Genomic DNA, 20,554 nt, shown 5'->3' on the forward strand with positions numbered 1-20,554 from the left:
GCAACACACAGAAACATACTCAACTCAAATCTGGAAGTTTTCATACAATGCCCGTGCTAACAGTGAACATCTTGAAGGTGTACTGATGCACAATAGAATGCTAAATTAACCACTACATACTGAAGAGAATAAAATTGGTTGTTGTAACTTGAAGCCTTCGAAAGTAACAAACAATTTTTCAGTTACAACCACCTCAATCATACAGAGCAAATATGTGCATCTCAATCACACAATGATGCAACAAAACTCGGTTATCAAAATTGCTGCATTGCATCTTTGTCATGGAAACTCTCGATAGACCAAAACATTGCAAAATTAAAAACAAACTTAAGTTAGCTGTATTCTTAAAATAGTTTCTTTATTTGCGTATAGGAAGAGAAACAATATCATTTGGACATCGCTATTGCTTTCAAAGGGAAATGGCCCTTTGGTCTTGGGACTGTTTAAGCAAACTAATCGGACCAAATTTATTTAGCTGGTATCTGTGGCTTGAAATAATAATGTATGCGCATTTGCAACTGTGGGAGAAGGTGCTGAAACCATCAAAGTAATCTCATACTCGATGAACTTGCAATCGGCTTTTTTGTTCCAGTCTGTAAACAACCAAAGCCAGCCGAGGTACTGCTATTTACACTGTATACATTTGAGTTGTAGAAATAAACATTCAGATAGCAGAAATATGAGAAATAATCTGGTAGTTAGCCTGTCAAGAGTATATCCTAGTGTGTTTGCCTCTATCCACCTTGTGGCAGTGGAAGGGATTCTACGGAGCTGAAATTCCAAATTACATTAATCCAAGCTCAGTTAAATTGATTCTAAAAGGACACCAATATCTTGGACTTTAGATCCAGTTTATTGTGCAATTCAAGCATTTTTATTGCTGATTATTTTGTTTCTGTGTAATCGTATTTCCTGTAAATAGATTGAACTATTTTAAATTGCACATTATGGTCTATCAGGATGGTGATTCACATCTTTCAGTGTGTGTGGTGGGCAGGCTGCATAATCTTCTGTGTGAAAGACTCCAATATAAAGATAATGGTTAGGCATTTCAGATGGTAGATGTGGGTTTGGTTATGGAATCTTTCTGTTGTGTACACAAAATAATAAGACATAGGAACTGTGAGCAGATAATTTTGTAAATCAGTTGGGGGAGGGAAATTGCCAGAGCAAATTAATCTTGGGCAAAAACTATTTCTTCTGTCAATTTGCTACACCAGTGGAAAGTGCTGACTGTGAAATCCCTATTGAACTTCTACCTACAAGACTCAATGTAAGGCAGCTTGCTAGCAGCTTGACTGAGAGCTATGAAAACTAGCTCTGCACAGGGGATGAATTAGATTTTTTAGCTACTGTTAGAAATCAAACCTAGGGTTAAGCACTATGGTACATAGCCCAAACAAATGTACTGTTCCATGTCACTATTGCAAAAAATGTGTCAACTTCCTTCTAGAAATCTTGCTCACAGTAAATGCAGAATGCTTACCAGGCAGCAATCTAATTAAGGGGATCAGAAGGCTGCATCTATTTGGAACACAAGTGGGTTGGACAGGTTAAAACCATTTGAGCTTCTCTCTTGTGGCTCGAGATATCCTCTGAACCTCTCAATTAGATTATTGGAATTACTCCCAAGTCCTTTAAAACCCAGAATACCACTTCAATCTCGGGGGGGGGGGGGGGGGGGCGGCTTCACAGTACTTAAATGTGGTTGTCACATCGACATAATGTTGCCGAAGGCAGATACGTGATCTCTCTTCATCAATAGCCGCTTTAATATAAGTGACCCAATAACACCGGAGACCAACATTTTTGAGAGTCTCACCAGTTGCCGCTGCATCTTCAGTCAACAGCAAGAGCATGGAGCTGGATTCTCTCCCTCTTAGCAATAGCAACTGCCGATCTTTGGCTTTGACTTCAAGCCCCAGCAGGACAAGCAAATGGGGAGAGTGTCACATGGAAGTGGTGGTCCTGTGGTGAGCACTGCTCCCCAGAACCGCTTCCAAAACACAGACACGCTGGTAGTCTTTTTCTGCGCCCCTTTAACCTTAATGTGGGCTAACGCATAGAAAAAGGTTGAACCTGAGCAATAACACAATTGTACTTTGCAATGGTTTGCGGTTGGTTCACTGGATATACATAATAACATGAGAAATAGGAGCGGGAGTAGGCCATACGGCCCCTCGAGCCTGCTCCACCATTTAATACGATCATGGCTGATCCGAGCATGGACTCAGGTCTTCCTTTCTACTTGGCTCACTTTAAGGCAAGCTGCTTGCTTGTTCTGTGCATCAGTTCTATGCAATTATGTGCAATGTGAAACTTAATCTGCATAATCACACAGCGTTACTGTTGACCAGAGATCAGCATTAATCAATACAGCTACTTTTTATGCTGGCTGCATCATTTCTAGCCTGATTTCCTACTTTATCAATTTGCTATAAGAAAAAGAGCACAAGAGCAAAATATTGCTCTTTAAAAAAGGAATAATGGTTGATTTAATAAAGGGAGGAAGCCTAATCCTATTCAAAAAACAACAGGTGGAAAGGCAGATCTGAATTAAACTCTAGAGAAGCGCTATCGAGCGTGCTTTAGTTTGTGTGTGTTTGCTCTTGCCTTGCTGCGATTGAATGCAGATGTCAAAATTGCTAACTCACCATACAATCCCCTGTGCTCCTGAACCAATGGGCTTCAAGTTCTGATAGCGCTTCAGGACGGTGAAGGTTGAATCCCCAACCTCTACGCTGTAGAACTGGGTGTCGCGTTTGTTTCTGTTCATGATGTCAGAATTGGTTTGACAATATGCATTCACGTATAACTGCTTCGCTCCAACCTGCAGGGATTCAAAAAGTAAACACTTAAAATGGAATAAGGAAATGATGAACATAATTTAAATTGATCAGATATCACACTTGTTATGGGCTTCCTGTAAGTCTTAAGGCAAGTTTACTGTAGTCAAGACACTCAACTGGAATTGACGCTATCAGACTAACATGACAGATTAGACTGGCTCCTGCAATTAAGCAACGCCTCGATTTTAAAATTCTCATCCTTGTTTTCAAATCCTCCATGGCCTCGCCCCTCCCTATCTCTGTAATCTCCTTCAGCCCCACAACCCCCAGAGATCACTGCGCTCCTCTAATTCTGGCCTCATGAGCATCCCTGATTTTAATCATTCCACCATTGGAGGCCTTGCCTTCATCTGCCTAGGTCCCAAGCTCTGGAATTCCCTCCCTAAACCTCTCCACCTTTCTTTCCTCCTTTAAGATGCTCCTTAAAACCTACCTCTTTGACCAAGCTTTTGGTCATTTGCCCCAATATCTGATTATAATGCTCGGTGTCAAATTTTGTTTTTTTTGATAACGCACCTGTGAAGTGCCTTGGGATGTTTTACTATGTTAAAGCCGCTATATAAATGTAAGTTTTATTGTTGTTGCAATGGCTCAGCAGGTTCACACAGTGAGAAGCTGAGATTTCAGGTTCAATACTCGGTCTGGTGTGTTCAACATTCTCTGACTAATATCAGAAATAGAGTGACGAATATTCTTGCGTTTTTCTCCTGAGCCTTTAAAGTTAGGAAAAGCAATTGGGAAATATAACTATAATCTATTAAAAATCTTACACTTGCATACACTTATCTACAAAACTTTACTCCCTGTTGCCACGTTTTTGCCACGTTTGTGTGTCAACATTTCCCATTATAAATTCCTATATCCTCATGATAAATGCACTGCTTAGCAGCATGTGAACAAGCTGAGATCAGGATGAGGTCTCACTGGTTCTGAAAGCTTTTACAGACAGTTCAAGAAAACCAAGTGGCACGTTATGCCCAGCAGTAGCTGGCAGGCTTGATGGGGCACAGTTTAAAGCTGTTTTAACATTTGCTGTCTCCTTCACCAAAAGTCGAAGTAATAACATAAAATATTCTAACTGTACCCTCTCACCAGTGGTTTTACATATTCCAGCTCCTCAGCCTGAACTGCAGGAAAATTCCTAAGCTCCAACCAATTCTATGCTTCCCAAATTGCCGTCCGTTCTGCTACTTCAGTACAAATAATATGAAATCAAAATATGTAAAAACAAGATCAGACTACAACTGCAAAATGGGGACTGAATTACATCTGTGCACACTAGTCCAAATATAGCCTTATCGCCTGTCACTTTAATTCTCTGCTCCACTCCCACTCTGACCTTTCTGTCCTCAGCCTCTTACAATGTGCCAACAAAACTCAACGTAAGCTTGGGGAACCAAACCTCATCTTTCGATTAGGCACTTTACAGCCTTCCGGACTCAACATCAAGTTCAACAACCTCTGCCCCCATTTTATTCGGACAGTAACTGTTGTTGATGATTCTGATATTCTCACTTACACCTCCTCTAGACCCATCTTTTGTTTCTTTACTTCTCCCATTACCACCCCCTTTTGCCTGGCACCATCAGCCCTTTTGTCATTTAATCTCTCCTGTGTTCCACCCTATCACAGACCTTCCCTTCTGTACTTTCCTCCCCTCCCGCACTTGTTTAAAACCTATTACATCGTTATCATTTCCTAGTTCGGACGAAAGGTCATCGACCAGAAACGTTAACTTTCTTTCTCTCGCCACAGATGTTGCCTGACCTGAGTGTTTCCAGCACTCTGTTTTTATTCGACAAGGTCCCACACAGGAGATTAATGTGCAAAGTTAAAGCACATGGGATTGGGGGTAGTGTGCTGACGTGGATTGAGAACTGGTTGTCAGACAGGAAGCAAAGAGTAGGAGTAAATGGGTACTTTTCGGAATGGCAGGCAGTGACTAGTGGGGTACCGCAGGGTTCTGTGCTGGGGCCCCAGCTGTTTACATTGTACATTAATGATTTAGACGAGGGATTAAATGTAGTATCTCCAAATTTGCGGATGACACTAAGTTGGGTGGCAGTGTGAGCTGCGAGGAGGATGCTATGAGGCTACAGAGTGACTTGGATAGGTTAGGTGAGTGGGCAAATGCGTGGCAGATGAAGTATAATGTGGATAAATGTGAGGTTATCCACTTTGGTGGTAAAAACAGAGAGACAGACTATTATCTGAATGGTGACAGATTAGGAAAAGGGAAGGTGCAACGAGACCTGGGTGTCATGGTACATCAGTCATTGAAGGTTGGCATGCAGGTACAGCAGGCGGTTAAGAAAGCAAATGGCATGTTGGCCTTCATAGCGAGGGGATTTGAGTACAGGGGCAGGGAGGTGTTGCTACAGTTGTACAGGGCCTTGGTGAGGCCACACCTGGAGTATTGTGTACAGTTTTGGTCTCCTAACTTGAGGAAGGACATACTTGCTGTTGAGGGAGTGCAGCGAAGATTCACCAGACTGATTCCCGGGATGGTGGGACTGACCTATCAAGAAAGACTGAATCAACTGGGCTTGTATTCACTGGAGTTCAGAAGAGTGAGAGGGGACCTCATAGAAACGTTTAAAATTCTGACGGGTTTGGACAGGTTGGATGCAGGAAGAATGTTCCCAATGTTGGGGAAGTCCAGAACCAGGGGTCACAGTCTAAGGATAAGGGGTAAGCCATTTAGGACCGAGATAAGGAGAAACTTCTTCACCCAGAGAGTGGTGAACCTGTGGAATTCTCTACCACAGGAAGTAGTTGAGGCCAATTCACTAAATATATTCAAAAGGGAGTTAGATGAAGTCCTTACTACTCGGGGGATCAAGGGGTATGGCGTGAAAGCAGGAAGTGGGTACTGAAGTTTCATGTTCAGCCATGAACTCGTTGAATGGCGGTGCAGGCTAGAAGGGCTGAATGGCCTGCTCCTGCACCTATTTTCTATGTTTCTATGTTTCTATGTTTCTATGAAATATACCCTTGTCTTCTAAGTTTGGCCTTGACTCCTCCATGTGCAACACTTCAGGAGATTGACAGGTAATATGACTAATTTATGGATTTATTTATATCATTGGCAAGATAAGTGATTAGCAATGTTCAAATGACTAAGGCTAGATTGGTGAGGCAGTGCATGCAGATAGCTGAGAGGGTCTCACTCTTGCCACTCTACAAGTTACAACAGGCACCTCTGCAACTCTAAATCCAAGGGCTGCAAGCTTACGTGTACATGGTTCAAGACCAGCCTGAATTTCCATCACCATATACCACCTCAAACTACATAACTGCTCCGTGTTATGGCCAAATGTTGTGACTCCAGCATTATTTTGGAGAGCACACACAATCCCAAACTCCTCCTCTCAAACATAATCCACTTTACTGCTGCTCCTGGCCCACACATTCCCTCAACTTTGCACGTGGACCTCTCGTTTCCGAAACTGAGGCTACTTCCGCAGTTGCCGTTGTATTCTTTGGCCTCAGGTTGGACAATTGAGACATACATTGTGGATAACAGGTCCAAAAAGGACATATTTAAAATATTTACTGCTTATATCAAAAGTGCTCTAAAGCTTTTACAAATATTAAAATGAGATGCATTACTATAAGGTTCCTTTAAACTACATTATTTGAATAGAGCAAAGCTGCTTCTAAAGGTTGTATCTGCTATTCTGCAGCATCTTCAGCTGGTTGCAATAGGGTTTAAATAAGCCAACAAAAAAATCCCACTTTATATTCACATCGTCAGCTATTGGCGCTACACTGTTAAAAATACCTTAGGGTAAAATACAACTGCTAGAAATACTGCAAGGAACTATGGGGCTTGCAAAGAATCTTAAGAGCTGCAGGTATAATTATACCTCTTGAATCTACAGGAATTTAACAAACAGGCTGAACGATAATGGATGGTTGTCACCACGATAGTTGTCACCATGAAAAACGGGATCTGCTTGCTCAGCACTCGAATGTTTGTGAATGATAAAGATGCTGAAAATGTCATTAAGTCATAAGGCGGTAGAACCACACAGCACAGACAAAGGCCTTCAGCCCATGATGCGAGCATCTGCATTTTGTTATCGCAATCGAAAATCAAAACCACTCTGATATCCCTGCATCTTCCTCTGCTTCAAGTAGGTATCCACATATCTCTTTAAAAATTGCAATGGTCTTCGCCTCAACTATTCCCTGTTGGCAAAGCATTCATCAGAATCAATCTATACTAAAAGATACGCAATCTTTACATCACGAGCTGCACCTCCAACTGCTTCGAAACCTGAAGCTGCTGGTTCTCAACACAAACTACACACAGTTTCCATTATTTTTGAGAGTCAATTAGTGAGATACACTGATGAGTGAGCACCTATAATAAGAGCAGTCTATGCAGGAGAGCGAGGCTTCCACTGTCAATTTATAGAACCTTGACACTATCCACTGCGATGAAGTCAGCTAGTGAAGTGTAACCCGTCAGCCACAGAACTGTTCAGACACCACCTCCTCTTTGCACAATTCAGGAAACCGATTCAAACTTGTGAGTGCTTGTTCCAAGCACCATTATAAAACAAAAGCTTGCTTGCAGATGGTCATCAGAACTAAAATTACACAGTCTTTACTATTGTATATTCACACACAATGTGTTTTCTGCCAAGCCATCAGTTTTAGCAGCCAAAACTGTCATTTTTTAACAAGTGCTGCTTCCAGCATTTAATTTTTTGAGACCCGAACTGATCTCAAACTTAGCAAAATGTATAAGCTAAACATTTGACCTTCTATTTATAGTAACCTATTTCCAGTAGTAGCCTATGGACAATGGTGTAGACATTTTACAATCCACAGCTGAGTGAGGGCCACTGTGGCAGAACAACTGAACACGAGATGGAGTGATAAACAAAACTGTGCCTAGAAAACCATCGCAATATTGGAAAACAGGAGGAGGAGGAGAAAGAAACCTGGCTGGCTGCAACTTGCCCCGTGTAATCCCCTGGGTTAAACAGAAAATATTTTAAAATAGCGCACTCGGGCATACAATAACGTATGCTGGGAGGACGTACGTGAACAAAATACTGACTGGGACCAACTAAACACAGAAGAAAGTCATTTGTTGAGTAAGTTGAACAAGATCAGACATCCACCAAAGCTGAGCAGAACACACAAGGAGAAAAGGTATCCGTCAACTCTACCTGTGCACAACTGATGTATAAAAACACAAATCTATGCTCTCTTACATAAGCACTCACCTTAGTGAAATGTTTTCCCTTCTAACTTTTGGAGACCAATAAAGACTGCCAAATCAAAACTTACTGTGCCTTTTAACTTAGTGAAGTTAAGATAAGCAATCCATCACTTGATCAGGCCGAACCACATCCAGCACCATCGAGCCTCACTCCTCTTTGTCAAAACCACACACTATTCCAGGACAATCCTGGCGAGTAAAGATGAACCTCAGCTTCTTTTCTCCTCTACCAACCGCTCCGTTAACCTTCTCCCCATGCCCCCTCCACTCCCACCTCCAACAAGCTCATGGACCACTTTATCACCAAGATTGAGACCATCCATTCAACTACCTCTGCCACTACTCTCCCTTCACATTTTCCACTAAACCAAATCTCCCTTCAATCTCCTGCTGCCCTAACCCCTGAACCTCCGTCTTTCTCTAGCGTCGTTTCCATCACCCCATCTCCAAGCTCATTTCGTCCACGAGACCCACCTCCTGCTCCCTAGATCTCACTAAACTGCTGACCACGCAACTTGCCTTCCTGGTCCCATGCCAGCTGGCATTGGAAATGGTTCCCTCTCCTCAGGTACTGACCCCTCGTCAAAAAACCCACTATTCGCCCCTCCGTCTTTGCAAACGATGCCCCTCCCCATCGCAACTTCCTGTCACAGCACTAACCAAGTCCACAAATGTCATCTTCTGTGACCTTGGTTCATTATCCCTCCTGGGTTATGGGACTTTGCTTGAGTGATCTCAGTGCTAATATTTTTTTGTTGTTTTTTTTCCCCCAAAGTCACATGTTGACCAGGTTTAGATAGGCAGTTCCTAAAACATTTTAACACTTCCAGACACCATCAAACTAAGAGTCTTCCACACAAATATCTGATGTTTAATTTAAATACTGCAAGGTTTTCTCTCGCTGTAGTGTTCACAGACTGTTTGAGCTTTCAGAAGTTGTGTCTCTTCCTTTTTCAGGACCACTATTGGTGGATTGCCAAGAATCAGTTACTTTGTATAGTTTATTAACACAGAAAAACATAAGAATGGGCAGAATAAGAACAATCATTGCAGAAAATGAATTGGAAAATAAGGGGATGAAAGTGTATCTCTCAAGCTCGCTGTAACACAGTCAGTCGTGGTTTAAAAACAATTGCTGAACTGCTTTGCCATGCCACAGATACATTTATAATCACTGTCTACAAAAACACTAAAAAATCTTGTAGATTCAAATGCTTTAAAAATAAGGCATATATTTCCTCAAAATCAAACAAATATCAAGCCAGGTTGCTTAAAGCAATGACAGTCAGGTGCACCATATGTATATGGCGTGGGGAGAGCAGGAGGATGCCACTCGTTCCTGAATTTTAAGAATATCCCAAAAGAAAGAAAAACTTGCATTTATATAGCACCTTTCACAGCTACCGGACGTCTCAAAGCACTTTACAGCAAATGAAGTACTTTTGAAGTGTAGTCACGAATGTGGGAAACGCGGCAGCCAACCTGCACACACCAAACTCCCACAAACAATAATGACCAGATAACCTGTTTTTGTTATGTTGATTGAGGGATAAATACTGACCAGGACACCGGGGATAACTCCCCTGCTCTTCTTCAAAATAGTGCCATGGGATCTTTTACGTCCACCTGAGGGAGCAGACGGGGCCTCGGTTTAACGTCTCATCCGAATGACGGCACATCTGCACTAGATTTATGTGCTCAGGTTCCTGGAGTGGGACTTGAACCCACAACCTTCCAATTCAGAGGCGAGGGTGCTAACCACAACTGACACACAAGTAACATCAGTGGGTCACAGAGCCCACTGCTCTTGCCCGCCGTAAAGCAGAGTAATTTGCCGGAGTACTGCAATCTGTGTTTCTCCTGAGGTTACTCCACCTGAGAACACAACAATGGATGGGGCTGCATGCAAAAGATGAACAGAGCCCCACTGGTCAGACAGCCGAATGATCAATGTGGGTAAAAGCAGGAGGCCCAAGCCAGAAGCTACTATCCATTAAGTTCATTATCTCCTGAAAGAATTCACATTGCAGCATTATAATTAGGCTATTTTAAGATACTAGTACCGCTACAGAAACAGTAAGTCACCTAAAGCCAGCATGCTTGTGCGAGATTCTCAACTCATCACCTCAAATTACTCACCACCCCCACCACAACCGACATCAGACCTGTAATCACCACAACTTTACACTGCGGCTCAAACAACTCTACCCAGACATAACCCACGCTTGAAAGACTGAAGTCTATACTCATTAACCCACGGCATATTTTTCACAATTCAAGTGAATACAAGACAAAAAGTTCACACAAGACAAAAAGTTCACACAAGCCACAATTCCGCTTTAATGGACTGCTATTGAGCGGAGAGGTGACAGTTAACTCTGCTTCTCTCCACAGAAGCTGCGTGACCTGCTGAGATTTCCAGCATTTTCTGTTTTTATTTCAGATTCCAGCATCCGCAGTATTTTGCCTTTGTATTGAGAGGAGAGGTTATGTTTACTGCAGCAATATGAACATTTCACATGTCCATCACATTTTGCTGGAATCTGAGTGACAAGAAATTCTCCATGATTCTAATGAAGGGATAACATTGCTGGTTAACATAGTTATTGTCGCTAGTCTATCAATAACAAGTAAAATAATGGGAACCATTTTAAGGCAGGAACGTCCAAGCTTTACTTCACTGTACCGTGGTCTCTTGATGCCAGGTATAAAGTTCAAATCCATGTTCCCATTAATTTGCACAAATCAAGTTGGTGCAACTAACGCATCTTGATATTCGTCACTATTTAGTAGTTATCACTGGAGTAGTTTTCTGACTGGATATAAAAAGTACATTACTCAAGTCACAGGTGTAACTGAAATTGAAGCTTCCACTTAAGAATTTGACAAGTATGGAACCCGTATAGTGCAGTGTGTGTAAGTTGAACTGCAGCTATTGATGGCCACCTACAGGAGGCTGATGGATCTTTTGCCAGCCCCCTGTCAGTGGCCATCAACATGTAATTACGCCATGCAATTTCACTGTCTACACACATTGATGCCATTCCAGTCCATTTCAAAGGGAAGCTCTGATTTCCACTACATTGCGAGACCAGTTATGTACCTTTTCTTTATATCCCTGATTATAACTGCTCAACCATTGGTGGCCATGCCTTCAGCTGCCTCGACCCCAAGCTTTGGAACTCCCTCCCTAAACCTCTCTACCTCTCTTTTCTCCTTTAAGACGCTCCTTAAAACCTACCACTTTGACAAAGCTTTTGGTCATCTGCCGTAATTTCTTCTTATATGACTCTGTGTCAAATTCATTTGTTACATAGAAACATAGAAAATAGGTGTAGGAGTAGGCCATTCAGCCCTTCGAGCCTGCACCACCATTCAATAAGATCATGGCTGATCATTCACCTCAGTACCCTTTTCCTGCTTTCTCTCCATACCTCTTGATCCTTTTAGCCGTAAGAGCCATATCTAACTCCCTTTTGAATATATCCAATACACTGGCATCAACAACTCTCTGCGGTAGGGAATTCACTGAGTGAAGAAGTTTCTCCTCATCTCAGTCCTAAATGGTTTACCCCTTATCCTTAGACTATGTTCCCTGGTTCTGGACTTCCCCAACATCAGGAACATTCTTCCTGCATCAAACCTGTCCAGTCCCGTCAGAATTTTATATGTTTCTATGAGATCCCCTCCTGTAAAGCGCCTTGGAACATTTTACTGCTTTAAAGATGCTGTTGTTGTAAATCAAATTGAAAACCTATTTAGGGATAACCACTAATCGAGAGAGATTGGGACGGTTTGGAATGCAAAACCCCTCGACTGTCTCTCGGCTTATTTGCTGGCTCATAGCTCCATCGTATATTTTCCTAGTTCATTCTGCAGACCACATTTTGTCAGGGAAACAGTTTTTTGAATGTGACAAAAGAGCTTTTCTATACCTGTAGGAGCTCAACACAAAGGGTGTACAGTGAAATTAGTTGATCCAAACTCCTGCTCAACCAAATTATTTTACTTGAAACTTTTTGGCTAAATGAGGTTTTGCTGTAATTGTTATAAGCATTCTGAAAATCCAAAGTCCAATAAGAAATACACAGAATTCAAATAAAGACCACGGGGAATCCAGGATAGCATACGGGACCAGATAACAAGTTGGTTAAAAAATGAGAAGCAAAGTACTTGTGAGAAGTGTGAGATTAGGGAGAGAGCGGAGTGAAACTCTGGGACTGGACCATTACTGTTTCTACTCTACATTAGAGGGTCAGATACCAACATCAAATGTAATCAAATTTGCTGCTAACATTAAAATAGGGAGGGCAGTAAAGATTCACAGAAAGCTTTCATTATACCATTTGGCAGAAAACTGGCAAATTAGATTTAATGTTGAAATGTAAAGTATTTTCAACCAACGTGCAAAATAACTAGAAAATAGTCAATAAGTTGGTAGAGGGAAGCTTAGCAAAGGAAGCTGGGAGCGACATTATATTTTCAGTATCTGGGCACTGGAGAAAAGCAATATGAGTCAATAGAATGCTGGGATATAATGTGTGAAAGTCTCCAGAGGTTATGCTTGGACTTAACAACATAACGATCGGATCGCAATTACACTGCATACTGGGTTCGATTCATAACGCCGTAAAAAACACATACACAGATGCAGAGAACGAGCAATACTGGTCCCCGGTGGAAAGGGGTTAAGGAAAGGGGAAATGATGACTGTAGAACCTGAATTTCATTCAAGAAAGGTGGCAGTGAAGACAAACCCACCAAAATATACAAAATAATAAAAAAGCAGGTAAACCAAGAATATAACGTTAGATTATTGCTGGTTATGTGAGGTTATTTGAGGGCACGGCAACCCTCTGCAGTGGTTACACAATTAAACATAATGCCCCATTTGGACAGTACCTGTATCTCACATGCCCAGTCATTTGAATGCTGAGATATTTAATACAAGCACAAGATTTTCTGACATGAGCAAATGTACAATATTGATTGAAAGACTGGTTAAGTATCTGTGTGTGTATGTTTTTAATGATGTAGGATGAAGAATTTATTCACAACTGTATTTATAATAAATTATGATGGATATATTTTAAATCATAAATATATATCTGTAATTTTATGGCTATCTAGATTTCCAGATAATGGCAACAAATGACTTGTGAAAAATGAAATTCTTCACACTATATGTCCCTACTTCATTGCAAGAGTCACATGAGACTGCAAAGCACACTGTAATCTCTGCATGATTTACAACATTTTGCCTGTTATCAAAAAAAATAAATCATGCTTCCGCAGATATTCGCTTCATAATGCTATGACAACACTGCTTTAGCTGATCTAACTCTACCAGCCTATAAACCATCAAACTAATCAGGCTTTCGGTCCTTAACAGTGCCCACGGATGACTACAAATTATAGGCCAATAAATCCTATATTGTTGTAGTGGGACATTCCAGGAAGTAATAGAGACACATCAAGTTTACCATCTATCCTTACTGTTGGAGACACATCAGAAGAGAGTCATATTCCAGAATCTCTTTTGCCTTTCCTAGTCTATTCATCATCCTAATGTCTGATTGTGGTACAGCACAGATGTCAGTCAGAGAAAAAAAACATTTTTTTTTAATGAATACGCTAATATCATTGTGCTACAATATTTAATGAACTAGGTCTCCAGTCTCCACACAATGAACCAGATCTCAGAATTACCAAATGACCTCTATTGGTTTGTTGCATCAATTAACACAGCTTATGGACAGACAATATGACGTTTACACTTAAGCAGTTAATGAACTGAGCAAACCATTAAGCAGCTGCCCCAAACCCAAATGAGTTCACAAAACACAAAGCATTCAAGGTCATGCTTACTTGTCTAGCTACTGATATCTATACTCATTTTACAGATGGCAATTCACTGCATCTCTGATATATGAACCTTCAACAAGTTTTATAGAAGCAAAGATCAGAACTGCTTTGATTATACTAAGCAGTGTCCTTCAAACAGTAGTTTCCGCCAGTTGGAGGTGCAGAGCTTCAGCAGCGGATGGCTGCTTATCTCTGCAATTTAATCAGGGTAGGCATCAGACCTTGGACATATGAATGCACGCTCACATGATGAACCTTCAGATACACTTTCCAGCAGCTGTTAATTCCAAGCCTCAGAATTTCCTCGTCAACTATATGATGTGCAGATACCTTCAGGGTAGTGCAAGGAGCTAGGAACAGGATTTGCTAGACGAGAAACATAGGTCTATCCAGTTTGCCTTCTACCATCTAGGAAGTCGCACGAGTTGTTGACTAATCGCAGCAATCAATCTCTATCAATCCGTCGACAACAGACCCAGACATGAGGTGAGGAAAGCTTTGGGAACCACAAGTCCAAAAGCACCAGTTTCTTCCAAACATGTTATTCTTACCACGTCATGTCTCAAATTGCTCACATAATGTATGCCAGGCTGTGTTGTTACGTATTTAACCATTTGTAACCTGCATGGCAGCTGACTGCCAGAGGGCCCACCTGTTGGAGTCCCAAGGGATCCCAGCATCTCTTGGGAATACAGTATATAAGCAGTCCACCCACGAGGTACCTGCACTCTGGAATCTTATTAAAGGAGCTGAGGTCACACTTGCTCATTGTACACAGTACTCAGTTTCCACCCTTATTATGAGTGTACCAATTGACGACGAGATAACAAACAACCGCGTTAAAATGCAAAGAACAGTCGGCATTCTGGAGAAGTTCTCAGAAGGGGGATGATTGGGAGGCCTTCGTGGAGAGACTCGACCAATACTTCGTGGCCAACGAGCTGGAAGGGGACGAGAACGCTACTAAACGAAGGGTGATCCTCCTAACTGTCTGTGGGGCAACAACCTATGGCCTCATGAAGAACCATCTGGCCCCAGCAAAACCAACAGAGAAATCCTATGAAGAATTGTGTACGCTGGTCCGGGAGCACCTAAATCCAAAGGAAAGCTTTTTGATGGCGAGATATCGGTTCTACACGTGTCAACGATCGGAGGGCCAGGAGGTGGCGAGCTACGTCGCCGAACTAAGGCGTGAGTTTGAGGGATTCCTAGAACAAATGCTCAGAGACTTCTTTGTACTGGGCATTGGACATAAGACAATCCTTAGCAAACTGTTGACTGTAGAAACTCCGAATCTAAGTAAAGCCCAGGCATTATGTTCACTAGCGCCAACACCAAGCAGATTTCGCGGAATAAAGAAGTTTCGGCCAGTACTGTGCATAAAGTAACGTCGGTCTCGAGCAGAAATGTACATGGCAGAATGCACACGCCAGCAGCTGCTGCACGACCTCAGATAACCCAGAGTCCGCCATCAATTGTTAATGCAAGGTAGTTAACACCCTGTTGGGGCTGCGGAAGTGATCATCGGCCCCACCAATGCCGCTTTTAGCACTATGCGTGCAATGGTTGCAGAACAATGGGACACCTCCAAAGAATGTGCAGACGAGCTGCAAACTACCACGTTGCAGAGGAAGATAGATCTACTGTGGATCAGGTTGAATTGGAGACTCGTACTGAGGAAGCAGAAGTGTACGGGGTACACACATTCACTACGAAATGCCCACCAATAATGTTGAAAGTTGAACTGAACGGTATTCCAGTATCTATGGAGCTGGACAAGGGGGCAAGTCAGTCCATAATGAGTAAAAAGGCCTTCGACAGGCTGTGGGGCAAAAAGGTACATAGGCCCAAGCTCAGCCCCATTCACACCAAACTAAGGACTTGCACCAAGGAACTAATCCCTGCAATTGGCAGTGCAGAAGTTAAAGTCTCCTATGACGGAGCAGTACACGAACTCCCGCTATGGATTGTACCAGGGGATGGCACAACATTGTTAGGCAGAAGCTGGCTGGGAAAAATTCACTGGAACTGGGACGACATCCGAGCGCTTTCGTCCGTCGACGACGCCTCGTCTACCCAGGTTCTGAGCAAGTTCCCATCATTGTTCGAGCCAGGCATTGGAAGCTTCTCGGGGTGAAAGTGCAGATCCATTTGGTTCCGGGACACAACCCATCCACCACAAGGGCTCGGGCAGTATGTACATGATGCATTAAAAAGTAGAAATTGAGCTGGACTGGCTGCAACGTGAAGTCATCATCGCGCCAGTGGAATTCAACGATTGGGCCAGTCAGATTGTCCCAGTACTCAAGGAGGACGGTACGGTTAGAATTTGTGGGAACTATAAAGTAACGATTAACCGTTTTTTGCTGCAGGACCAGTACCTGCTACCCAAGGCAGACGACCTATTTGTGACCCTGTCTGGAGGAAAGACGTTCACCAAGCTGGACCTGACCTCGGCCTACTTGACGCAGGAGCTGGAGGAGTCTTCGAAAAGCCTTACCTGCATCAACAAGCACAAAGATCTGTTTATCTACAACTGGTGCCCCTTCGGGATGCGGTCAGCCGCGGCGATCTTCCAGCGGAACATGGAGAGCCTGCTAAAGTCAATTCCTTGTACAGTGGTCTTCCAGGACAATATATTGGTTACAGGTCGGGACACCATGGAGCACTTGAAGAATCTGGAGGAGATTCTTAGTTGGTTGGATCGCGTGGGGCTCAGGTTGAAACGGTCGAAGTGTGTTTTCCTGGCACAGGACGTCGAGTTCTTGGGAAGGAGAATTTCAGCAGACGGCATCAGACCCACCAATGCCAAGACCAAGGCCATCAAGAACGCGCCGCGACCACAGAACGTGACGGAGCTGCGGTCGTTCCGGGGACTCCTTAACTATTTCGGTAATTTCCTACCTGGGTTAAGCACCCTGCTAGAACCCCTACATGCGCTACTGCGCAAAGGAGACGATTGGGTATGGGGCTGCCTTTAAGAAAAACTGAAATCTGTTGTGTTCTAACAAACTGCTTGTCCTGTAAACTCTTGTAAACGATTAGTGCTAGCTTGCGATGCATCGTAATACAGGGTCGGGTGTGTGTTACAGCAGGCTAATGAATCGGGGATTTTGCAACCATCGTTTTTGCGTCCAGGAGTTTGTCCAAGGCCGAAAGGGCCTACAGCATGATTGAAAAAGAGGCTCTGCCGCGCGTTTACGGGGTAAAAAATATGAACCAATACTTATTTGGCCTCAAGTCTGAGCTTGAAACTGACCACAAGCCGCTCATATCGCTGTTCTTTGAGAGCAATGCCTCTGCCCACATCCAAAAATGGGAGCTCAAGCTGTCGGCATGCAACTATGTAATCTGCCACAGAGAATTGCGCAGATGCTCTCAGTCGGCTGCCACTGCCCACCACCGGGGCGGTAATGGCACAACTAGCAGACTTGCTCATGGTCATAGGAGGCATTCGAGAACGAGAAGTCCCCCGTTATGACCCGCCAGATCAGGACCTGGACCAGCCAGGAACCTTTACTGGCCTTGGTAAAAAAAACTGTGTCCTCCATTGGAGCTGGTCCGGTGTCCCAGTAGAGATGCAGGAGGCGATTAAGCCGTTCCACAGACGCAAAGACGAGTTGTCCCTACAGGCGGACTGTCTTTTGTGGGGCAATTGCATGGTCTTGCCCAAGAAAGGCAGAGACACATTTGTGTGTGAACTGCACAGCACCCACCCAGGCTTTGTAATGATGAAAGCCATAGCGAGATCCCATGTGTGATGGCCCAGCATCGACTCAGATTTAAAGTCATGCATGCGCCAGTGCAACACTTGCTCTCAGCTGAGCAATGCACCCAGAGAGGCACCACTAAGTTTGTGGTCATGGCCCTCAAAACCGTGGTCGAGAATCCATGTAGACCATGTGGGCCCAATTTCTAGGCAAAATGTTTTTAGTTGTCGTGGATGCTTACTGAAAATGGATTGAATGTGCAATAATGTCTGTAAGCACATCCACGGCCACCATTGAAAGCCTACAAGCCATTTTTGCTACGCACGGCTTGCCCTAGTCAGCAACAATGGGTTGTGCTTTACCAGTGCTGAATTCAAGGAATTCATGACCCGCAACGGGATCAAACACATCACATCTGCCCCATTCAAGCCCGCATCCAACGGCCAGGCAGAACGGCCAGGTCAGACCATCAAGCAAAGTTTGAAACGTGTGTCGGAAGGCTCCCTGCAGACCCGGTTGTCCAGAGTGCTGTTCAGCTACCGCACCAGACCCCAATCACTCACCCGGGTTCTCCCAGCCGAGCTGCTCATGAAAAGGGCGCTTAAAACAAGGCTCTCTCTTGTCCACCCTGATCTCCATGATCACGTGGAGGGCAAGCGGCATCAACAAAGTGTATACCATGACCACGCAAATTTGTCATGCGATATTGAGATCAATGATCCTGTGTTTGTGCTCAATTATGGACATGGTCCCAAATGGCTCGCTGGCACGGTCACAGCCAAAGAAGGGAGTAAGGTGTTTCAGGTCAAATTGGCCAATGGACAAACACACAAAAAACATTTGGACCAAATCAAATTGCGGTTTACCAACAGCTACGAACAACCTGAAGAGGACACCACCAACTTTGACCCTCCAACACACACACACACACAAGTGGCAACGGACATCATGGTTGACCAGGAAACCGAGCTCATCATCCCCGGTAAAGAACTGACCAACCCACCCACACCCGCATTTGTACCGAGACAATCGACAAGGGAGTGTAAAGCCCCAGATCATCTCACCTTGTAAATAAGTGTACTGTTGACCTCACGGGGGAGTGATGTTATGTATTTAACCCTTTGTAACCTGTATGACATCTGACCACCAGAGGGCCCACGTGTTGAAGTCCCAAGGGATCCCAGCAACAATTGGGAGCACAGTATATAAGCAGGCCACCCACGAGCTATCTGCACTCTGGAATCTTATTAAAGGAGCTAAGGTCACACTTGCTCATTGTACACAGTACTCAGTTTCCATCTTTATGAGTGTACCAGTGTGCAACATAGGACATCTGGGGATGAGACATCCACCCGGATATCTTGGATATAATTAGGGGTCATAAATGTAACATAGTCACTAATAAATCCAATAAGAAATTCAAGAGAAACGTCTTTACCCAGAGAGTGGTGAGAATGTGGAACTTGATACCACAGGGAGTAGTTGAGGGGAATAGCATAGATTCATTTAAGGGGAAGCTAGTTGAGCACATGAGGAAGAAAGGAATAGAAGGATGTGCTAATAGGGTTAGATGAAGTAAGGCATTAAAAGACTGGAGCATGGAGCAGTTGGGACTAATGGCCTGTTTCACTGCTGTAAATCCTATGTAATTCTATGTTCAAGTACATTGTTGCATATCAGACACATTAACTGCTTAATCCAAGTGCTCATGAGAGGCTTTAGAAAAGACTGTAAAGCCTACTCTTGGGCGTCAGCCACAGGTCAGTGTGGGCTGGAGTCTTTCCTCCCTCTAACAATTTTGGTATTTTGCTTCAAATCCTCCTCACAGCTCGGTCCTGGATCTCACACTTGGGCTGAAGGAAGCCCTTCTGTCACATTCCTCGGAGTTCTGAACAATAAAGCCGGCAACTGCAGTGTGTAGACCAACAATACATTTTTGAGCACACCAAGTCCTCACACAACGCAAGAACAGTCAGCACTTGGAACAGCTGAATTGCAGCCTTAGACTGTAGCCCGACACATAACAGCCTCAGTGAAGTCCTCACATCACGAGCACTCAATTCCAAACCCAATCGGAGCCAAGCACTGTATTTCTCCATGACTCAGTGTATAAACATAAGTTGAAACTAATGCAAACTTAACAGAACAAACTCAAATCACTTCGCCCTAGACTTAGATATTATCACATTTTAGCAATGGAAAGATTCACTTTGCGTGGGTGCAGAGGTTAGTTTCACTTGTACAAATACTCTGATCCACCAATATCAATACAATAGAAATTCCAGTATAATATACATGTTAACAAAGGACCTGAATATAAAACTATACTTGATTGGCAGATAAGCAGCTAGAAACCACTTAATTTGTGAACCATAAAATTACCTGTTGGTTTTTCTTTAAATTGTAATCAGTCTGACTGCAATGTCACAAAATCAACAACCAGCTCTTTGACAAAGCTTTTAGTCACCCCGAATATTTATTTTTGACTCGAAATGCATTTCTGCCCAATTAGTTTTCTATAAAGCGCCTGAGCACATTTCTCCACTTTAAAAGCACTATATAAGAACATAAGAAATAGGAACAGGAGTAGGCCATACGGCCCCTCGAGCCTGCTCCACCATTCAATAAGATCATGGCTAATCTGATCATGGACTCAGCTCCATTTCCCCGCCCATTCCCCCATAACCCCTTATCGTTCAAGAAACTGTCTAGTTCTAACTTAAATTTATTCAATGTCCTAACAGCTCTCTGAGGCAGCAAATTCAACAGATTTACAACCCTCCGAGAAGAAATTCCTCCTCATCTCTGTTTTAAATGGGCGGCCCCTTATTCCAAGATCATGCCCTCTAGTTCTAGTCTCTCCCATCCGTGGAAACATCCTCTCTGCATCC

The 20,554-nt window shown here is 43.3% G+C and overlaps 1 protein-coding gene across 6 annotated transcripts in view; it reads right to left on the bottom strand.

The window, feature by feature from the left end:
* Positions 1-20,554, bottom strand: part of mapk8a (mitogen-activated protein kinase 8a) — a 133,126-nt gene that overhangs the window by 48,076 nt on the left and 64,496 nt on the right. For all 6 annotated transcript variants that reach the window (XR_011588358.1, XM_070865760.1, XM_070865757.1 and 3 more), the window contains one exon: positions 2,655-2,830. Coding sequence is in view for 5 of the 6 variants with exons in the window: in XM_070865760.1 (XP_070721861.1) it covers positions 2,655-2,776 (122 nt within the window). In the remaining variant the exon portion in view is untranslated. The remainder of the gene's footprint in view (positions 1-2,654; positions 2,831-20,554) is intronic.

This window comes from Pristiophorus japonicus, chromosome 22, assembly GCF_044704955.1.
Source record: "Pristiophorus japonicus isolate sPriJap1 chromosome 22, sPriJap1.hap1, whole genome shotgun sequence".
Taxonomy (NCBI): Eukaryota; Metazoa; Chordata; class Chondrichthyes; family Pristiophoridae; genus Pristiophorus; species Pristiophorus japonicus.